Below are 21918 nucleotides of genomic sequence, written 5' to 3' on the forward strand. Positions count from 1 at the left end.
GTAAAATAAAAGGAGTTAACAGTAGCCTGATAACTACTTTTCCAACTCCTAAATCATGGTAAGGTGAGTAATAACATCCAGATTTGGTTTGATCTGATCTACTGTACCATGTAACAATTATAAGCATGCAAAAGTAATTTCACTTACATTACAAACTTATTCTTCAGCATGTGATCCAACTTGTCCTTTGAGTAAAAGATAAAGCAGAAGACAATTAAAAAGAGCAGCTAAGCCAAAGGAGAAATGCTTTTGAATGAGAAACTAGAAGCTCCCTAATCCATGCAGAAGATGCCAGTGACGTCTATGATCACAGTTACTTTTTATAAATATAAATATAATTGTTGTGGAAATCTCAGACCCAAAAAACCCGTGAATGGTGATATCACCATAATGAGGTTCAATTAGGGGACCATCATAGATTTTCACCGTCCCTCTGCCATCCAAATAAGATTAATGTGAAAAACTGACTAAACAAATAAAAAAATAATTCAAAAAAATAATAAAACAAAACTTATCTGTGGACTGGATGGTATGATATCAATGTTGAGCCTCATCGGTGATTAAACAATTCTAGTGCATGTGAAATGTAGAAAACATTCGTTGCAATTCCTTGATGCCAGTGAAACATATATGTCTACGAGGGCAAGAGACAATGCAGAGCTTCTTCAGGGCTGACTCTATGCAAGAGTGGACTTCTGGCACATCCTCCTCCATGCAGTTCAATTAAATGTTTGAACCAACAGTTCTCTGTAGCAGTACTGAATGTATGCAGTAAAAACACAGGATAGGGTTATCAGATTTTCCGGAACTAAAATCCGGAGCCATGGCCCCGCCCCATTCCGCCTCCAGCCCCGCCCCCGCAACCTGTTTGCTTGTCGAGAGGGCATCCGCGCATATGCTGGTGTGACACGTGCGTGTGACATCACTGGGTTACATCTGTGCATGCGCAGATGCCATCCTGATGGTTTTGAAAAGCCATCCAGATCTGCAGACATGTCCCCGAACGCCTGGTAACCCTAACACAGGAGGAAGAAACATGGCCACTGAGAGGGGCCTGCAAGCATGGCAGCAATGGCAACAGAAGAGTGCTCTTCCCAGTGATGATTTTGAATTCCTCTGACTAGGCTGACACAAGCAGAAACTTGCTGCTATGAAGTTAGCACGTTAATGCTATTTTCCTTCTTCCTGCCGAATCCCCTCCCACTTATATGGTAACAGGAAGTACTTCATGCAGAAGGAGGAGATGTGCCAGAAAGAAGGAGGAGGCGAAGCGTCAGCCCGAGGTCATAATGCTGTTGTACAGATCCATGGTGAGATCCCCATCTGGAATACTGTGTACAATTCTGGAGGCCGCATTATCAAAAAGATGTGCGGAGAGTTGAGTCGGTTCAGCGAATGGCCACCAGGATGGTCTCAGGACTCAAGGATTTCCCGTATGAGGAACGACTGGGTAAGTTGCAGCTGTACTCACTCGAGGAACGCAGAGAGAGGGGAGACATGATCGAGACATTCAAATATGTCACAGGCCGTATCGAGGTGGAAGAGGATCTCTTTTTCCTTAAAGGACCCACGGCAACAAGAGGGCATCCGTTGAAAATCAGGGGTGGGAAATTTCATGGCGACACCAGAAAATATTTCTTCACCGAAAGGGTGGTTGACCGCTGGAATAATCTTCCACAACAGGTAATTGAGGCCAGCAGCGTGCCAGATTCTAAAAAAAGATGGGACTGGCATCTCTTCATGGAGGTAGTTAGGGGGGTAAGCCATTAGGGTGGGCAGACTAGATGGGCCGTGGCCCTTTTCTGCCGTCATGTTCTATGTTTCTATGTTTCTAAGCGAGGAGGAATTATGGCCAACAACAGAATAGTGTTTACCTGATAACCTGGCAGGCACACACAGTAGGAAGATAGAGTCAGGGTGGAGACTGAGCAATCTGTAAGCAGGCATCTTATTAAAAAAACAAATGAAAAGGAACAAAGGTGTATAGGGAAGGGGAGTGCAGCAGGGGGGAACCCCTTAAGACTGTTTGCTCTGGGCCCAGTTGGTGGTCCTGGGAGGAACTACCAGTGAACACTGCAACAAATAACAAGTTGTCAAGCTTTATTAGGATTTCCCTCTTATTGTAACATAGTAGATGATGGCAGATAAAGAAAGACCTGTAAGGTCCCATCCAGTCCGCCAACAAAATAAAACTCTTAACAAGGTATGATGTGTTACTATATAAGCATACTTGATCCTGATTTGTCTTTGCCATTTTCAGGGCAGAGACTGTAGAAGTCTGCCCGGCACTGGCCTCATTTTCCAACTACTGAAGCTGTCACAGATCTGTCCAGCTATGATCTTGGCACAGACTGTAAAAAAACAATCTGTCCGGCACTGGCTTTGCTTCTCAATTATTGGAGTTGCTATTTAATCACAGATAAGTTTGTTTGATTCCATTCCAACCGTACAGGATTCCTTTGTGTTTATCCCATGCATTTTTAAGTTGCGTTACTGTTTTCATTTCCAACACTTCCTGTGGGAGAACAGTCCAGGTATTTACCACCTTCTCCATGAAAAAGTACTTCCTGATGCTGTTCCTAAGTCGGCCTCCCTGCAACCTAAATCCATGTCCTCTAGTTCTACTGCAGTCCAGTCAATTCAGATGTTTCTCTCTGACCACTTAAACATACAAAGAATCTTTCCAGGCCATAACAGAAAGTGTGCATTCACGATTTTCAAGACCTGGCACACAAAGATTTTGAGAGATCTTTCTTAAAACTATAAACAGACACCTTTTGCAAAGCAGATTTCCTACTGAGTTGGCTCTTCTTCACCTTTATCAATGGCATCTTTCTGCTTGGTTTGGGGAGGCCCTGTTGAAGATTCTATGCTTCTCTGCCTCGGTCGAATCAGTTAAGAGACTCTCACCATTTCTAGGTAAGCAGAATTTGACAGTGAGTTGATAAAGAGCATTCTTTTGAAGGGAACCTAGAACCCTGGACAGGGACCAAGGTTTCTTAGAAGCTGCCCAAGACAGCATCAACTCCTGAAAATTCTCTAGTGCCACTGGAAGCCAACTGGTAACATAAGAACATAAGAATTGTCGCTGCTGGATCAGATCAGTAGTCCATCGTGCCCAGCAGTCCACTCCTGCGGCGGCCCTTAGGTCAAAGACTAGTGCCCTAACTGAATCTAGCCTTACCTGCGTACGTTCTGGTTCATCAGGAACTTGTCCAACTTTGTCTTGAATCCCTGAAGGGTGTTTTCCCCTATGACAGACTCCGGAAGAGCGTTCCAGTTTTCTACCACTCTCTGGGTGAAGAAGAACTTCCTTACGTTTGTACAGAATCTATCCCCTTTTAACTTTAGAGAGTGCCCTCTCGTTCTCTCTACCTTGGAGAGGGTGAACAGCCTGTCTTTATCTACTAAGTCTATTCCCTTCATTATCTTGAATGTTTCGATCATGTCCCCTCTCAGTCTCCTTTTTTCAAGGGAGAAGAGGCCCAGTTTCTCTAATCTCTCATTGTACAGTAACTCCTCCAGCCCCTTAACCATTTTAGTTACTCTTCTCTGGACCCTTCTTCATGTACAGCGACCAGTGCTGGACGCAGTATTCCAGGTGAGGGCATACCATGGCCTGGTACAGCGGCATGATAACCTTCTCCGATCTGTTCGTGATCCTCTTCTTAATCATTCCTAGCATTCTGTTCGTTAGCAATTTATACACCTGTACAGCTCCACCTCAGCAGCATTCGGCGCTATGAGGAGTCTCAAAGGTAAACCTGAACCAGTGGCGTAGTAAAGGAGGTGCGAGGTGGCCGGAGGGGGGGAAGGAGGCGGTTTACCCTGGGCAGGGTCTTCCTAAGGGTGCAGCACCCCTCCTCCTCTCTGCCCCCATACCTTTTTTACGTCCCCAGCACGAGGTTGCTGCCTTCGTCGGCAGCGGAACTCTCTCTAACGTCAATTCCAGAACCTGTGATGTCAAAGGGTGAGCCAACACAGACGTGGGCATGTTGCTCACGCTGGAGAATTTAAAAAGGTACAGGGAAAGGGAAGGCAGGGTGCTTGTAGCAGGGGTGGGGTGAGAAGAGGGCAGGAAAGGGGCACCACCACCCCAGCTGCCGCTCATCCTTACTAAGCCACTGACCCGAACGCCAGTTTCTGAAGTGGAAATGAACTTCTGGGAGAGTGGGAAGCACAGAACCACTTTCATCTCTCCAACAAAACTCAATACCTTGTGACCAGGAGCAACATATTTATGAAAAAGTTCCACGTCCTCTTGACATCTGGACAAGATGGCAGCAGCTGATGCCTTGAAGAGATTCTCCATCTCCTAACAAAGAAAGTATAAAAAACCATTTTAGTTAAAATAATAAATTAAAACAACAAACGATGTAATATGAATTATGCAAAAGGAGCAATCATATTTTAATGATCCTACAACGTTTTAATACCTGCACTCTGGGGCAGATTCAAGGAAGTGTGCCAAAATTTAGGCGCGGAAACTATGGGTGCTACACATCAATTCTATAATGGCAATTGCGTGCAAAATTGCTGTTATAGAATAGAGCGAACAAGTCAACATACATGTGCCTAAACTTTAGGTGTGATATCAAAGGCTGGTGTAAATAATTAAGAAGAAGAAGTTGCCCCCGCTGAGTCAGACCAGAGGTCCATCTCGCTCAGCGGTCCGCTCCCGCGGCGGCCCATCAGGCCTAGTGCCTGAACAGTGGTCCCTGATTAATTTTGTAACTTACCTCTAATCCCATCCCTATAATCTACCTTTACTCTTATTCTGCCTAAAGTTGGCCGCTGTGCACATAAGTGATAGTATTCTGTAACTTACATATACAACTGTAAAAAACATGCCTCTGACCCACACCCCCTCTGTCTTCTCTTAACTCGCTCGCCAGGGTCTCCTGCTCTTCTTTCTCCATGCTCCCCATTCATTTTCCATCTCTGTCATTCCCCATGTTCAGCACCTCCCTTTGCTGTGTGCTCTATAGTTCCCTTTCCAATATCTCCCCTGCGTCTGTCTCCCCGCATTCATCATCACCACTATATGTCCCTATCTCCTCCCCCCTGTGTCCAGCATCACTCCTCTGTGTTTCCATGCCCTCCAAGTCCAGCAACTCCCTTCTGTGTTCCTATGCTCCATGTCTAGCTTTTTCTCTCTGTCTCCACTTCAATTCTGAATTAAGTCAAACACCCAAGACTCAGACTACGTTCATTACCAGAATTTGAAAGATGTCAAACTAAATAACAATATCAGCTCATAATGCCTCCATCTTTGCCATGTTCAACTTTAATGTATGATTACCAAAACCATTTCTAAACCAGTTCTAACACCATTATAATTTTATACATTGGTAATGAATCACTACTAGACAATCAGAAACAAATCTGGGCATGAACAGTGACAATACCGAATCATAACCCTTCTCAAAGGAATCCAGCCTAACACCTAACCAAAAATATTTTTTTTATTTATTTATTTAATTCTTTATTCATTTTAAAACTTTCATCAAGTGTACAAATATTAAATAATAAACACATTTAGCTTGAGCACTTGAACATCTTATCATTATAACTTATAGTTAAAAATGTAACCCTATCCCACCCTCCCTCAAAACCCTCTATTTATTATAAGATCATATAATTTAAATACCACCCCCCACCCAATACTGAATGATGTGGAATTAATAGAAAAATGGCATCTAATCATGACAGAAAGATGTTAATGGCTCCCATATTTTAATAAAATTTTTTTTTATAATTTCCATTCTGTACCGCTATTAATCTTTCCATTCTATATATGTGACATACTGAGTTCCACCAAAAATTAAAATTAAGCCTACTGTGATCCTTCCAGTTATTAGTAATATGTTGGATGGCAACTCCAGTCAAAATCATTAAAAGTTTATTGTTACAAGCTGATATCTGACTCTTTTTTTCTCATAGACATTCCAAATATCACAGTATCATATGATAACGCTACATGGTTTTCCAATAAACAATTTATTTGATCCCAGATTGAGTTCCAAAAGGCTAAGATATGGGGACAGTAGAATAAAAGATGATCCAAAGTCCCAATCTCTAATTTACAATGCCAGCATCTATTGGACAAGGAAATATTTTTTTTTAAAAAGACAAGACTGACTGGTGGGTTCCACCCATTTTTGACTCAAAACCAGAAGAACATAAGTGTTGCTATACTGGGACTGAACCGAAGGGCCATCAAGCCAAGTATTCTGTTTCTAAAAGTGGCCAAATGTGTTATTAAATTTAAGAGAAATTTACCACCACATGGTTTAACGTGAAGCAACAGGCACATTATTGCACAACCCCCTAATGTGTTTGTCTGGCAGCTTGTTACCATGTGCTAAGTGCTTATTGCCCTTTACTAAAAGGATCCCATAGACTGTATTTCAAACCTTCCTGAGCTATAAACATCAATGCTGGACATGGATCCAACAAGGACAATGTCCAGCATGACCCTCTAAATAATTCCCAAAACGTCAACTGATATTGGCTCAAAAATTCATCCACCCAACCTGGCAGCAGACTTCCTACATTCCAGTCTCGAACCTATTAGTAATCCTGGCCAAAAGCCTGTTCAACTAGCCAAATGGGATTGGCTTTCATTTCAAGTAAGTCAGCAAGCACTCAATCTCAGTCCTAAGTAAATTTTAGACCTATTTGCTGACTGATTTATTAACTGAGTCAAGCAATTGAATTTAGTTTCCTTAATCTTATTGCTATATAACTTGGCATGTCTCCAATTTCGCTTGTGCACTAATTACTTATGCGTACACTGTTGCTTCTCCAAACACCACCCCCACGGTTTTACCTGCCACCGTTCCTAGGTGAACCGAGAAGTTAAACACTTCCAAACTCAGTCACCAAAATATTCAATAAGTTCCCATTCTTAATCAACTGCTCAACCCCAACAGTATTATTGTAGATTACCGTATTTTCACGCATATAACACGCGCGTTATACACGATTTTACAAACCGTGCATAACCTTGCGCGTTATACGCATGAGCGCGTTGTACAAATTTTTTTTTACATAGTTCACCCCCCCCAACATCCGATTCACCCCCCCCGCAGGACCGCTCGCACCCCCACCCCGAAGGACCGTTTGCACGCACCCGCACCCCCACCCCGAAGGACCGCTCGCACACACTCCCACCCGCACCTGCACCCCCACCCTGAAGGACCGCTCGCACCCCCATAGCCTCCCGACCCCCCCCCCCATCATTTAGAAGCTCCTACAGGTGTCCTGCTGCTTCCGCTTGGTGGTCCCGGCCCTTCTGTGAGCCCTGCGCCTGCGCTGCTTCCTCTTCCGGCGGTCCCGCCATTTCTCTGACCGCCAAGAGGCAACAGCAGGACACCGGTAGGAGCTTCTACATGATGGGGGGGGTCGGGAGGCTGTGGGGGTGCGAGCGGTCCTTCAGGGTGGGGGTGCGGGTGGGAGTGTGTGTGAGCGGTCCTTCGGGGTGGGGGTGCGAGCAGTCCTGCAGGGGGGGGGTGAATCAGACATTGGGGGGGGCATCAGGCTTTCAGGGTGGGGACAGGACTTCAAGGGGGAGAGGAGAGTCGGGGCGGGCGAAAGGAGAGTCGGGGTGGCTAGAGGAGAGTCGGGGCGGGCGAAAGGAGAGTTGGGCGGTGACGGGAGAGTCGGGGCAGCATGCGCGGTATACAAAATTTTTTTTTTACATATATTTTGGTTTCCCATGCGCTATACCCGTGTGCGCGTTTTACACGGGTGCGCGTTATCTACGTGAAAATACGGTAATGTAACCAAAAAGCCCTGAGAATCAATTGTAGCCTGAGTTTGTACCTTATTATTGAGAGAGCTGTCCTCCATCTACATCCTGTTCTCCCCTCAGCAAACAATAAATAACAGATCAGATAATAGTCAGATAAGGGGATTGAAGATGAGAGCTGTGCAGAGGGGAGGAAAATATGAGGATCTCTTTCCCCGTTGCTCTTTCTTAGCACCTTTACTAACACATGCATAATCCATAGGATTCACCATCGTTGCTAACGCAGATGACATTCAGCTGCTGCACCCTCTCAACCCCAAAATTACAGACGACAAAGAAATAAATCAGCACCTGGCCTTATCAAAATATGTTAGCACTGAATGTCACAAAAACAAAATGCATGCTGTTCCCTGCCTCTGATAAAGAAGTTCTATCACTGCCCATCAGCACAGATTCTACCCCCCAATCCAGATAGATACAAAGGTTAAAATATTAGGGACAATCTTAGACCACAACTTAACCTTCCATGAACAAATCAGTTCAGTAGTACAGGAGTGCTTCTATAAATTAAGACTCATCCGCTCGATTAGTTCACTTCTCGACACCCCCCCCCCTAAACATTCTCATCCATTCTTTAGTAATCTTTCATATCGACTACTGCAACTCAGAGATCAGACAACTACAAATCCCTCAAAACACAGCAGCTAAACTCATTAACAACGCAAAATTTGGACTGAATAAATCACAATTTTATAAATGGTTGCAATTGAAGCAGGCCATTCAGGCAGGGTTCCCTGAATGGAAAACTTTAAATTTTCAATACAGCATGGAATTTTTATGCTTCCAGGCAGATTTTCTGGGTCAACAGGCCGCACAGTGGTATAAAGTTATTAGTGAATTGGTTAATAAAAAACCTAAAAATGGTCTTAGGGATATTTGGAGCATTGAGATTAATCATCAAATTTTGGCATCTCAATGGCCACAAATTTGGTCTTGGAGAATAAGATGTACACTGTCAGCATCTATGAGACAAACTTGGTTTTTTCTTTTGCATAGAGCATTTTGGACCCCTGTTAGATTACAAAAATTAAATAGTTCAATGTCTAATAGATGCTGGCATTGTAAGCTTGAAGTAGGGACTTTGGATCATCTTTTATTTTTCTGTCCCTATATATTAGCCTTTTGGAATTCGATCTGGGATCAAATAAATTCTTTATTAGATAATCCTGTAGCATTAACTTATGATACTGTGATATTTGGCATATCTATGAGGAAAAAGAGTCAGATATCGGCAAGTAATAACAAACTTTTATTGATTATGACAGGAGTTGCCATGCAACATATTACTATAAATTGGAAAGATCACACAAGACTTAATTTTAATTTCTGGTGGAATTCACTATGTCACATATATAGAATGGAACGTTCAATAGCAATACAAAATGGAAATTATAAAAGGTTTAATGAAATATGGGGGCCATTGACATTGTTTTGTAATGAATAAACACCATTTTCTTAACATTATTTATGATTGGAAGGGAAAGGGGAGGGTTTATATAAATGAAAAAAAAAATAAAAATGTAAAAAAAGAAATATGACAAAGATTGATTCAATTAAATAATTGTATGGAAAGGAAGGGGGGAAGAAGGGTTTAGATATATATACCTTTGTTATGATCTTGATAGATTTATCAAGTGATGTTATTAAATCTATGTATTACTTATATTGTGCACTTGTTGAAAGTTTAAAAATGAATAAAGAATTATAAAAAAAAAACAACGCAAAGAAATCTGACCATGTCACTCCCATTCATCGAGACACTCACTGGCTTCCTCTTTCACACTGCAACACCTTCAAAATTCTCCTTACTTGTAAAATAAAACAATCGAACATTCCAGCTTTCATTGATAAACATCTGATCCCTTACTCATCAACCAGAACACTACGCTCCAATAATCAGAACCTCTTAGTAATTCCTTCCACTCGCAAAATATTCTACGATTCCACCCGAAAGGCCATTTTCTCAGTCACTGCTCCTACACTTTGGAACGCCCTTCCCCTCCACATCAAGTTAGAACCTTCTCTACAAAAATTCAGATCCAAAATCAAAACCTTCCTCTTTAAGGACACTTTTAACATCTAGAACCCTTTCTAAAAAAGGACAACTTTTCTGCCCAGAATAACAAAACGCTTCTTTAGAAATGACCCCCCTCTCTCTTGTATTCTCTGCTACCCACTCTCTCCCTTTTGAATTTATTTTTATCTCGATGTATTTTTCATCCCCTTATGTCCTTCTCCTCATGTCCAGCGAGTCTTGTCAATCTTGCCTACCCTCCCCAGAATTTAATTTTAATTGCCATTATTTTATTTTTACTATGTATATTTTTACACGACATTCACTGTAAACCGTTTAGCTATATTATGACAAACGGTATATCAAATTCAAAATAAACTTGGAAACTTAGGATAAGGCAGAAGTGCAAAGGAGAGGGAGGGAACAGAATGAAGAATGTAAGAGGGAAAAGAGTAGGGAGAACATCCCAAAGCACACAACCCTACACCAGGATAGCTCTACATACACCCCCTCTAACCCCTAAACCAGTGTTTTTCAACCGTGTGCCGCGAGATGTTGCCTGGTGTGCCGCAGGGCCGCCATCAGGGCAGTACTACCAGTCCTGCATTCAGGGGCCCGGAGCTGACAGGGGGCCCGAGGCAGGAGCGCCAGTAGCTCGCCAAGGCAAAGTGAGTCGATCACCCAGGACTCACTTTGTCTTGGCGATCTAATCTATCGAGCCGATAAGTCTTCTTCTCCCCGACGTCAATTCTGCAGTTGGAGAGGAAGTTCGGGCCAGCCAATCGCTGCCTGGCTGGGCGGAACTTCCTCTCCGATTGCAGAATTGACGTCAGGGAGAGCATGCGTCGGCGTCGGCTTTGGGGCCTGTTATCCATTGGTGGGTCCTGTTCCCCGATGGCAGCGGCAGTGGCAGTGGCTTGGGGAACGGCAGGGAGAAAGAAAGATAGGGGGCAGGCAGGGAAACAGAAGGAAAGAAGAGAAACAGAAAAAAAGAAAGAAAGGTCAGGGAGAGAGGAAGAAAAAGTTGGGGGAGGGAATGAGGTGTGGAGGAGAGAAAGCATACAGGCTGATAGAAGGGAAGAAAGATTGGATGCACAGTCAGAACAAGAAAGTGCAACCAGAAATCACCAGACAAGGTAGGAAAAATGATTTTATTTTAAATTTAGCAAAGTGGAGGCAGTATTACCACAGTTTTCAAAGGAATTTGCCCAAATAACTTAATAGTTAACTGGGTAAATTCCCAGAGATGAAAACTTCCCTTCACTTACTATGCACAGTTCTGAATTTATATCTGCTGTCTATATTTTACAATATGGTCACCTTTTACTAAACCGCAATAGTGGTTTTTAGCGCAGGGAGCCTATGAGCATCAAGAGCAGCGCTGGGCATTCAGCGCAGCTCCCTGCGCTAAAAACTGCTATTGTGGTTTAATAAAAAGGATGGAGGGTATATTTGTCTATTTTTGTATGCTATAAAAACCAAATACAGAGAGAGACTGAGAGCTGTTGACGAAGAGCTACGTGTGTGTCTTTCTTCGATTCCAGCCAGAATATCAGCTTTGTGTTCAGCCAAACAGGCCCAGGTTTCGCACTGAATAAAGTATTTTATAATTTTTCACTATTCTGTTTACTTAATATTTCATAATAAAGTAATTATAAAATACTTTCTTTGTGTGTTTATTTGATTCCTATTCAAGAGAATTACTTTATATATAGTCAATATAGGCACAGAGTTAAATTTTTTAACATTTTCTAATGGTGGTGTGCCTCGTGATTTTTTTCATGAAACAAGTGTGCCTTTGCCCAAAAAAGGTTGAAAAACACTGCCCTAAACAACCCAAAATCCCTACACAATGTACTTTTAAGACTTCTTCATACGCAGCCTCACAGACATGTCCTCATGACACATCATCCTACAAAACTATCTACACAGACACACATATACATCACAATTAACATACATCACTAGTCACCATCCACATACCCCAAATACTTCCCTCTACACATATAGGGATAGGCACGTGGGATCTCTCAGAGAGAGAAAGAGATAATGGTTACTGTGGTTGGGCAGACTAGATGGGCCATTTGGCCTTTATCTGCCATCATGTTTCTATGATATTCAAAATGATTTAGTTGGCTGCTGACCAGTTAAATTGCTTAATCGGGGTAAGGTGCTAAATATCACAGTTAGCACCTAAATCAAAGCTGCCTATATTGCGCATTTTGGGGGTGGAGTCACTCCTTAAGCGGCCAGGTTTACCACATGAATAGGACCACAGAAAAGTCTGTCCTATTTTGTGGTAATCCGTGGCCGCTTAAGTGCTGAATATTCTATCCTCCCCCCCTTTTTTCTCCTCCCTTATACACATAAGTTCATGTAAACCTTTTTCTTCTTTTCTACCTACTATTTAAGTTCTTGTAAACCGTGTCGAGCTCCATACTCATGGAGATGATGCGGTATATAAACTTAAGGTTTAGATTAGATTAGATTATTAACTTAAGCAGCTAAGAGTTAGATGGCTTAAAAATAACTGGTTATCAAAGTCAGAGCCTGCACAGGACTCGGCTATGAACATCTGGGAATAACCCACCCAAACAGGGGATTCTACCTCCTCAAGGTGGAACAAAGGAAAACAAAAGAGGAGACCTGTGGTGCTCAAATTTTTTATTCACTCAAAACTCGACACGTACGTGTTTTGGCCGTAAGGCCTACCTCAGGGGTCTTTTCTTCAGTGTGGAGCACTGTTCTCTTGTAATGTAAAACCAAAAATCTAAATAATTTATGAGTAATTCAATGGGATGACTTTAAAAAGCTAATCAGCTGTGCATAAGAACAATTCCTTGTCTGCATTTGATCAAAAGTGAAAGGGTTCATCACAAAAAAATGGCTGCAATTTGCACAGGAGTACCGACATTGGACTTGCACCGGCTGGCAGAGCTCCATCGAACGGATGTACATTGGTGTGTCAGGCTGAAAAGAAACACCCAGTCAACAATTGTTGGATGTACAACACCCAGCTGGTGGCTGCAGCGTTATGGTCTGGGGAATGTTTTCTTAGGTCTCTTGATACCTCTGGAAGGCACTCTCAACCGATATGGGTATCTCTGCATCCTTGCCAATCAAGAACACCTGTACATGTTGACAGTCCTCTCTATGGCCAATGGGATCTTTGAACAGACAATGCGACATGTCAAACCACAAGAACTGTTCATGAGTGGTTCGCAGAGAACGGCTAAAACTTCCAGCTGCTGCCCTGGCACTACAGATACCTCTAGCAGCCATCCAGTATCTTACTGAGTCACTCCCACAGAGTCTGGTTGCCGTCCGTGCTGCCAGAGGCGGTTATTCTGGATATTAGCAGGTGGTCATAATAATGTGACTCGATTATAAACTAGGAAATAGTAGCTTTATTGCATGTCCCCTAAGCAGTTGATTTAAAACAAACCAGAGGAAATATTTTTTCATTCACTGTGTAATTAAACTCTGGAATTTGTTGATGGAGAATGTGGTGAAGGCAGTCAGCTTAGCAGGGTCCATAAACCATAACCCCCTCCCCCCAAAAAATTAAAAAAAACAAGAGGAGCATCACTGCACATACCAGTTTCTCTTTAAACAAACTTTCATTAGCTAAAAATACACGTTTAAAATTATATTTCCCTTTTCTAGGAAATGAGGCTTCACTCATGACAGAGAAATGCAAACTACCTGGTAAGCATTATTTTCAAATTTCAGCTAAGCAGTCAAACAACCATCTGCAGGTTTCACTTGCACAAGAACAGCTAGACAGCTTGAGAACAAGATGCCGCTTTGCTCTGAGATTTAACTTTTGTGTTCAGGAGGGCTTTTTTCCCTCTTTTTTTAACCATTATCCCACAGTGAGCAAGGATTTGTATTTCTGCTATTCATTTTAAGGAATCGTGTCATTAAAAAAAATATATATTATATTTCATTCAAGCCATTTCATTGTTAGCTTAAAGTAAGTTACATTCATGAACAGTAAAAATTTTTTTCTTGTGCCCAGAGAACTTACAATCGCTATCCTATTTACTAAGTATTTACCCCCACCCAGCTACAAAATGGGAAAAATCCTTTTGTCAGGAATGGTCAACCTGCGACAGTCAAGCCATTGGCTGACTTAAACCCAGATACTCAGTGCTAGGCCATAGCTGGCTTCCGGCACTAAAGAAGCAGGGATTGGGCAGAACTGGATAACAATTTGGGCAAGTTAGGTACAAACTAGAGAATGACATGGGAACACATTTTTCCCACTCTTCGCAGGAACTCAATTTCCCCATCCTGTCCCCTTGAGTTTTTGGCGCTGTCCCATGCCTAAAAGCTCTGCCTTAACCACACAAGCCTCAAACGCTTATGCTAGATGTAATTTACTTAGATTTCAGCAAAGCCTTTGATACGGTTTCTCATAGGAGGCTGTTGAACAAACTTGAAGGGCTGAAGTTAGGACCCAAAGTGATGAACTGGGTTAGAAACTGGCTATCGGACAAACGCCAGAGGGTGGTGGTTAATGGAAGTTGCTCGGAGGAAGGAAAGGTGAGAAGTGGAGTCCCTCAGGGTTTAGTGCTGGGGCCGATCCTGTTCAATATGTTTGCGAGTGACATTGCTGAAGGGATAGAAGGAAAAGTGTGCCTTTTTGCAGATGATACCAAGATTTGTAACAGAGTAGACACCGAAGAGGGAGTGGAAAATATGAAAAAGGAGAAAATATGATCATATTACAACTGCCTTCCTAGACTCTCACTAGCTACCTATGCAAGTACGAATTCAATTCAAATTCTACTGTCTATTATTCAAAGCATTAAACGGCTCTGCCCCCTCCTATCTAAACAACCGCTTAAACCAGATCCTCACCTCAAGACAAAGAAGAACTCCGAACCCTTTTGCCTTCCCTCCACTCAAGGGAACTCAGCGCAAGAAGATGTTTGACAACCTTCTGGTGACGCAAGCAGCAAAACTTAACCACTCCATCTCCAACCTACTGACGGCAACGGGCGACCTCAAAACATTTCGAAAAGAAATCAAAACCCTGCTTTTCAAAAAATGTATCCAGATATCTTAACCCCCCCTTCCCTCTCCTCCCAGATAAATTCTCCCCCAAAACCTCCACTTAAATAATCTCTTCCTCCCCAAAACATCAACCAAGTATACAGATCCCTGAAATGTAATGTAATCTTATTTGTACTCTAAATGTAATCTATTTGTTATATCACACAGTAACGTACAGTCAATTTACTATCCAATTTGCAAGTTCTTCTGGAATTTATCCAGCTATTTCTCCTCTTTTGTAAAAAAAAACCAAAACAAAACTGTTGTAACTTCACTGGAAATGTCCAGTCAGCTCTTTTGTAATCCGCCTTGAACTGCAAGGTTTAGGCGGAATAGAAGTCCCTAATGTAATGTAATCTGCAAAAGTTAGAGAAATGGTCTAATGCCTGGCAACTAAAATTCAATGCAAAGAAATGCAGAGTAATGCATTTGGGGATTAATAATAGGAAGGAACCGTATATGCTGGGAGGAGAGAAGTTGATATGCACGGACGGGGAGAGGGACCTTAGGGTGATAGTGTCCGAAGATCTAAAGGCAAAAAAACAGTGTGACAAGGCAGTGGCTGCTGCCAGAAGGATGCTGGGCTGTATAAAGAGAGGTGTAGCCAGTAGAAGAAAAAAGGTATTGATGCCCCTGTACAGGTCATTGGTAAGGCCCCACTTGGAGTATTGTGTTCAGTTTTGGAGACCATATCTGGCAAAGGATGTAAGAAGACTTGAAGCGGTCCAGAGGAGGGCAACGAAAATAATAGGAGGCTTGCGCCAGAAGACGTATGAGGAGAGATTGGAAGCCCTGAATATGTGTACCCTAGAGGAAAGGAGGGACAGGGGAGATATGATTCAGATGTTCAAATACTTGAAGGGTATTAATGTAAAACAAAATATTTTCCAGAGAAAGGAAAATGGTAAAACCAGAGGACATAATTTGAGGTTGAGGGGTGGTAGATTCAAAGGCAATGTTAGGAAATTCTACTTAGGGTGGTGGATGCCTGGAATGCGCTCCCGAGAGAGGTGGTGGAGAGGAAAACGGTGACTGAGTTCAAAGAAGTGTGGGATGAACACAAAGGATCTAGAATCAGAAAATAATATTAAATATTGAAGGCCAGTACTGGGCAGACTTGCACAGTCGGTGTCTGTATTAGAGAGTTGCGCGGGGACAGAAATCCCACCCGTCCCCGCCAAAGTCTCACCCGTCCCCACCCGTCCCCGTGAGGAATCCCACCCGTCCCCACCCGTCCCCGTGAGGAATCCCTCCGTCCCCACCCGTCCCCGCGAGGATTCCCCTCCGTCCCCGCCCGTCCCCGTGAGGAATCCCCTCCGTCCCCGCCCGTCCCTATAAACTTCAGAAATAGTTATTTCATTTAATTATGCTACTAAATTAAAGGCTCTGGTAGAAACCCATTTACAAATAAGCAAAAAGACTTAATTAATTTGGAAATATTAATTGGGAAGAATACATACTTTGTAAACGGGTTTCTACCAGAGCCTCTTTTGTTTATAAATTTTTATCAACACAACTAATAACACAACACAAAAAAAAAAGAAATACAATTTTTTTCCTACCTTTGTTGCCTGGTTTCTGCTTTCCTCATGTTCTCATTAAGTTCCTTCCATCCACTGTCTCTCTTCCTTCTGCGTCTTCCATTTGCTCTGTTACTGTGCCTCTCCCTTTCTCCCCCCTTCCAAATTGGTCTGGCACCCATCTTCTTCCCTCCGCTCCCCCCATAGTCTGGCATCTCTGTCTTCTTCCCTGCCAGTGTCTTCTCCCCACTCTCTCTTCCCCATGTCCTGTCAACGTCCTTCTCCCCCCTCTGTCTTCCCCATGTCCTTTCAGTGTCCTTCTCCCCCCTCTGTCTTCCCCATGTCCTTTCAGCATCCTTCTCCCTCTCTGTCTTCCCCATGGCCTTTCAGCGTCCTTCTCCACCCCCCCCCGTCTTCCCCATGTGCTTTCAGCGTCCTTCTACCCCCCGTCTTCCCCATGTCCTGTCAGCGTCCTTCTCCCCTTTCTGTCTTCCACAAATGCTTTCAGTGTTGTGACCAGCCAGGAATTCTTCCAGCGCAGGTCCCAGTCAAGATAAAGGGAAAAGAGGTGAAACAGAAATCCCGGGTAGGAATTGGTAAAGAACAGGTTGGATCTGAAGTAAATAATTTCCTGGACCACCGGGGGAGCCCAAGAGGCCCTTGGAATACTGCCAGGGCTGATACAGCAGGGCGTTTCCCCAGAGTATATAAGCCTGCCCCTGACAACAGGGAAAGAAGCCGGTTAGGGAGGAAATTTAGGCTTTGCCTCCCTAGGGACCCTGACGAGCCAAACAGGGACAGAGAGCCCCAACCTATGGAGCTGGATGAGGTTGCACAACCAGAGGGTTTGACTCAATCTGAGGAACTGATGGACTTTCAAGAGTCTTGTGCTGGTGAGAATGCTAACCTACCTGAACCAATGCAGGTGAACTGGACTCTGAGCCACAAACAGTGAGTGAGTTTTGGAAACTGTTTGTGTGCTGTTCTTTTGGTTTTTGAATGCTGATTTTTGCTGTGAAAGTTTAGAGAGAGTATTTGGGGGAGAGGTTTTGCTTACACTTGGGAGGGAATGTGAAAGTCTGTTTGAAAGACTGTAATTTTTGCAAAACCTACTACTCTCTCCTTCGCCTGGCAACCTTGATTATTAATTGCCAGAGGCTTTCTTATTTTTTTTGTTATGGACTGCAATCTAAGTAAAACTTGAAAGCTGGACTATAGCTGTTTTTGAATAAGGAAAAGGACTGCTTGGTAGCAGTCAGAGTGAGCTCTCTACTGAGCCCAGGTCTCAACAATAGGAGAGACTTAAGAAGCAGGAAGAAAAAGGAAAGTTGGAGTTAATTAGCCCTGCTTCAATTACTCTGCCATTTTGACAGTATTGTATTCTTCTTTTCTTTTCTTTACTGGACTGCTGTCTGGAATGTTGAATCGATGAAAGTATTACTTACCTGTTTGGAAGGATTAAGTAAAGAGAACTATTTATATAAACTGTCCCTGTGTTGGAACTTTATTTGTGGTGTTTTCCATTTTTGAAAATCCGATCCTGCAGGGTGACTCCAGGCCGGGTCACACGCTTAGGTGCTGTTTAGTGTAGCCATCAGTATTGCAACAAAGCCCTGTTCAGGGTTAAGCTGGTGGCCACATAATTGGTGTCAGAAGTGGGATATTGCACCTCCTGCAGGACACTTGCTGGAACTGCATTTGGAAAAAAAAACAAAAAAAAAAAAACGTTTTTCCTTTTGCTTTTTCATTGTTTTTGGACTTGTGCTAGAGAAGGCATACTTAGCTTTCTGGTTTTTATTTTTTTTTTGATTGGATCAAGTGAACTATGGACTAATTATTTGTTTAAGAAACATATCTTTTCAAAGTACTTTATCTGGAGTTTCCTGATATCCGCCTGGAGGAGGAGTCTTCAGCCGGAAGTGCGGATAAGGTTACAGCATATCCTTTGGAGAAGAGCTGTGAGGAGACAGTTGGAGTTCGAGTGCGGAGTGAGAGAGAGTCGGACCAAGGTTCCAGAGCCAGGATGACCCAGACCCAGTTCCGGGGGATCGGAGTGCCAGACACAGTTCCAGTTCGGGACCCGAATTCCAGAAGGGCAAGCCGTGCGGAGAACGACTGGAGGCCAAGGAGGCCTAAACACCAAAGGCGCAGACTCACCAGTGCTATCGGTAAGAGTACCTAGGCTGGGGGGTCTGGTAAAGGGGAGGAACACGGTTACCAAGCGGCCACACTTGGGTTCCTTTTCTTTTTGTTTTCCTTTCAGGTCCGGATTATGGAGCAAGCCCAGTTGCTGGCAGCGCTGGCCGAGGAGGACCAGAGACAGACTGAGGAGCTTGAAGGCATTTTGAGAACCAACGAGGCGCGTTGGCAAGCTCGCCAGGACGCCATGTTGCTGCGATATAGTCAGTTAAGGATGATCATGCAAGAGCAAACGAAAACCTTTGCTCAGCTACTACAGCGGCCTACAGCACTTCCTGCTCATCCAACCTTACCTAGGGAGACCGATCCAGCTCCGGTAGGCCTTAACACACTGTCATATTTTAATAGGGGTGAATCGGCGCTCATGAATGCTCCCGATAATTCACTTGGTTCTGAGACACTAGGGTCAATCCCGGGAATTGGGGAAGCCTTTTTTGATGCTAGCGAATTCTTAAGAGGAAGCCCGAGCCGAGTGCAGGAACACACACCTAGGCAGAGCCCTGGGAATTCAAGCAAAAAGGGGAATAGGAAATTCCCATGCAAAGGGCCATCTACCCCTGTATGTAGGCCTCACACTAGGAAAGGTGCTAGCAAATGTTATAGTTGTGGGCGGACAGGACATATGCAGAGTTCTTGTGAGGCGGTAAACTTGTCTAGCAGAGGAATCAAGTGCAATGCTAAGGGAACTGAAATAAGTATTCCCAGACAAGGTCTAAAGACCGCATGCACTACGACAGTCTCCGTAGGGGGACAAGATACGGTAGCACTGATTGACACGGGGGCCGATCAGTCGATGATGTCTGTAGAGTTCTGGAAAAAGGTATTCCCTGAGGAGAAAGGTTCCTCTAGTGCTGGGAAGGTAGGAATCAAGTGCATACACGGTGATAGTGTGCATTACCCACTTAGGCCAACTACTGTTTTGCACCAGGATAGAGTGTACCAAGTAGTAGCTGCTTTAGTCCCGGAGGCCCCGTATGACTTGATTTTGGGTCAGGACTGGCCTGGGTTGAATGAGTACCTGAGTATCAAACAGGGGTTTGTAAATACGCGGTCTCAGGGTTTACCCACGGCAGTTCCTGGGGCAGAGCTGGGAGATATATTCCCTTTCCAGGAAGGAGTGGTGGAAAGGCCTACTCAGAAGCAGGCAAGAGCCTCCAGGGCACAGAAAAGGAGACTACAGCAGCAGAGAGCACAAGGGCTTAGGCAGACTGAACAGAGGAAGGAGTTCCCTAGCCTCCCGCAAGAAATTATTAATACCTTTCCCACGTTTGGAAGTGAACAAAAAACCGACCCTTCCTTACAGGAATTATGGCATCAGGATACCGGACGACAATCCGGTCGTACCGGTTTGCGTGTTATAAGAGGACTCCTCTATAGGGAAGATGAGGGTGCCAAGGGCTCAGGGGAGAAGAGGCAACAGTTGGTGGTCCCAAAGGGGTTCAGGAGAGCCATCCTACAAACCGCCCATGATTCCTCATTAGCCGGTCATAAAGGGGTTCAGGCTACCCAGATACAGGTACAACGCAGGTTCTTCTGGCCAGGTTGGGGGAAGGAGATAGAAGAGTTTTGTAGGTCCTGCCCCACCTGTCAGAGGTTGACCTTAAGTAAACCAGAGCGTGCCCCTCTTATTCCTATCCCGGTAGTGGAGGAACCTCTCATGAGGCTCGCTATGGATATTATAGGGCCACTAGAGAGGACTCCTAGGGGATACAATTTCATCTTTGTTGTAATGGACGTTGCCACCCGGTTTCCATGGGCTTTTCCCCTACGGAAAACATCATCTAAGGTGTTGATGCGAGAACTAATGGGGTTATTTTGCACCATAGGCTTCCCGAGGGAGGTATTATCTGACCGGGGAAGTAACTTCCTATCTAAGGAGATGGAAGGGTTTTGGAAAGACCTTGGGGTTAGGCATATTAGGACGTCGGCTTATCACCCCCAGGCCAATGGAATGGTCGAACGGTTCAACCAGTCTCTGAAACATTTGCTCAAAAAAGGATTAGAAAACAACATCAGGGATTGGGACCTCTTTATCCCATTTGCTTTGTTCACTGCCCGGGAAAAAGTGCAGGACTCCTTGGGAGTTAGTCCTTTTGAGATGCTATATGGGCGAGCTCCCAGGGGTCTACTTGATGTGGTAAAAGAGGGTTGGGACCCCCCGGAGGAAACAGACATGAATGTGATCTCTTATCTGTCCCGACTGAAGCAGAATCTGGCTAATGCTGCTAAAGTGGGGAAAGAAAATCTTGAGTGGGCTCAAAGGAAACAAAAAGTATATTATGATAGGAAAGCCAAAGAGCGTCAGTTTTATGTGGGAGACAGGGTCTTGATTTTAGTGCCCTCGGATCCTCATAAATTTTTGGCACATTGGAAAGGACCGTCCACGATTGTGGAAAAATTAGGCCCTGTAAATTATAGAGTTAAGGACGAGAAAGAACACATACAAACCTATCATGTGAATTTGTTAAAACCTTGGAGAGATAGAGAGACCTTAGCTCTAGTGGCCCAGAGGTACCAAGAGGATGAGTTAGGTCCCCAAATAGCGGACTTGGGACAGCCAGAAAAGGTAAACATAGGGGTGGAATTGTCTACTGCACAAACTCAACAGGTACAGACCCTCATTAACCGATTCTCTGATGTCTTCTCTTCCATTCCAGGGCGCACCCGGGGAATAACTCATGACATTATAACCATTCCGGGCAAGGTCGTCAGAGTCCACCCCTATCGCCTGTCGGAGGAGAAAAAGAGGCTGGTTAACGAGTTAGTACAAGAAATGTTAGAGCTAGGGGTCATTGAGCCCTCGCAGAGCCCCTGGAGTAGCCCCATAGTTATCGTGCCAAAGGCTGATGGGACCCCTCGTTTCTGTATAGATTTTCGTCAAGTAAACGAAGTATCACAATTTGACGCCTTCCCAATGCCTCGTGTGGATGAGTTGTTGGATCGTTTAGGCCAGGCTCAATATCTGACTACCATTGACTTGACCAAGGGATATTTGCAAATCCCCTTGACCGATAGGGCTAAACCTAAAACGGCCTTTAGCACTCCCTATGGATTGTATCAGTTTACCCGTATGCCGTTTGGACTGCATGGGGCAGCTGCTACTTGCCAGAGGGCAGTGAACGAGGTCCTGCGGGGGCATCACGCCTACGCGGAGGCGTATCTTGATGATATTGTAATATATTCCTCCGCATGGCCACAGCATCTTGAACATGTTGCTGCGGTATTGGAGTCACTAAGGAAGGCAGGGTTTACTGTAAACCCCAAAAAGTGTTTCCTGGGGCAGAGGGAGGTAAAATATTTAGGGTACACAG

At 44.0% G+C, this 21918-nt stretch overlaps 1 protein-coding gene across 3 annotated transcripts in view; it reads right to left on the reverse strand.

Annotated features, from left to right (window-relative positions):
• The window catches only part of NARS2 (asparaginyl-tRNA synthetase 2, mitochondrial), a 107937-nt gene that overhangs the window by 26065 nt on the left and 59954 nt on the right, over positions 1-21918 (reverse strand). For all 3 annotated transcript variants that reach the window (XM_033949023.1, XM_033949022.1, XM_033949025.1), the window contains 2 exons: positions 4217-4315; positions 148-185 (listed from right to left, as the gene is read on the reverse strand). In XM_033949023.1, coding sequence (XP_033804914.1) covers positions 148-185; positions 4217-4315 — 137 coding nt within the window. The remainder of the gene's footprint in view (positions 1-147; positions 186-4216; positions 4316-21918) is intronic.

This window comes from Geotrypetes seraphini, chromosome 6, assembly GCF_902459505.1.
Source record: "Geotrypetes seraphini chromosome 6, aGeoSer1.1, whole genome shotgun sequence".
Lineage (NCBI taxonomy): Eukaryota > Metazoa > Chordata > Amphibia > Gymnophiona > Dermophiidae > Geotrypetes > Geotrypetes seraphini.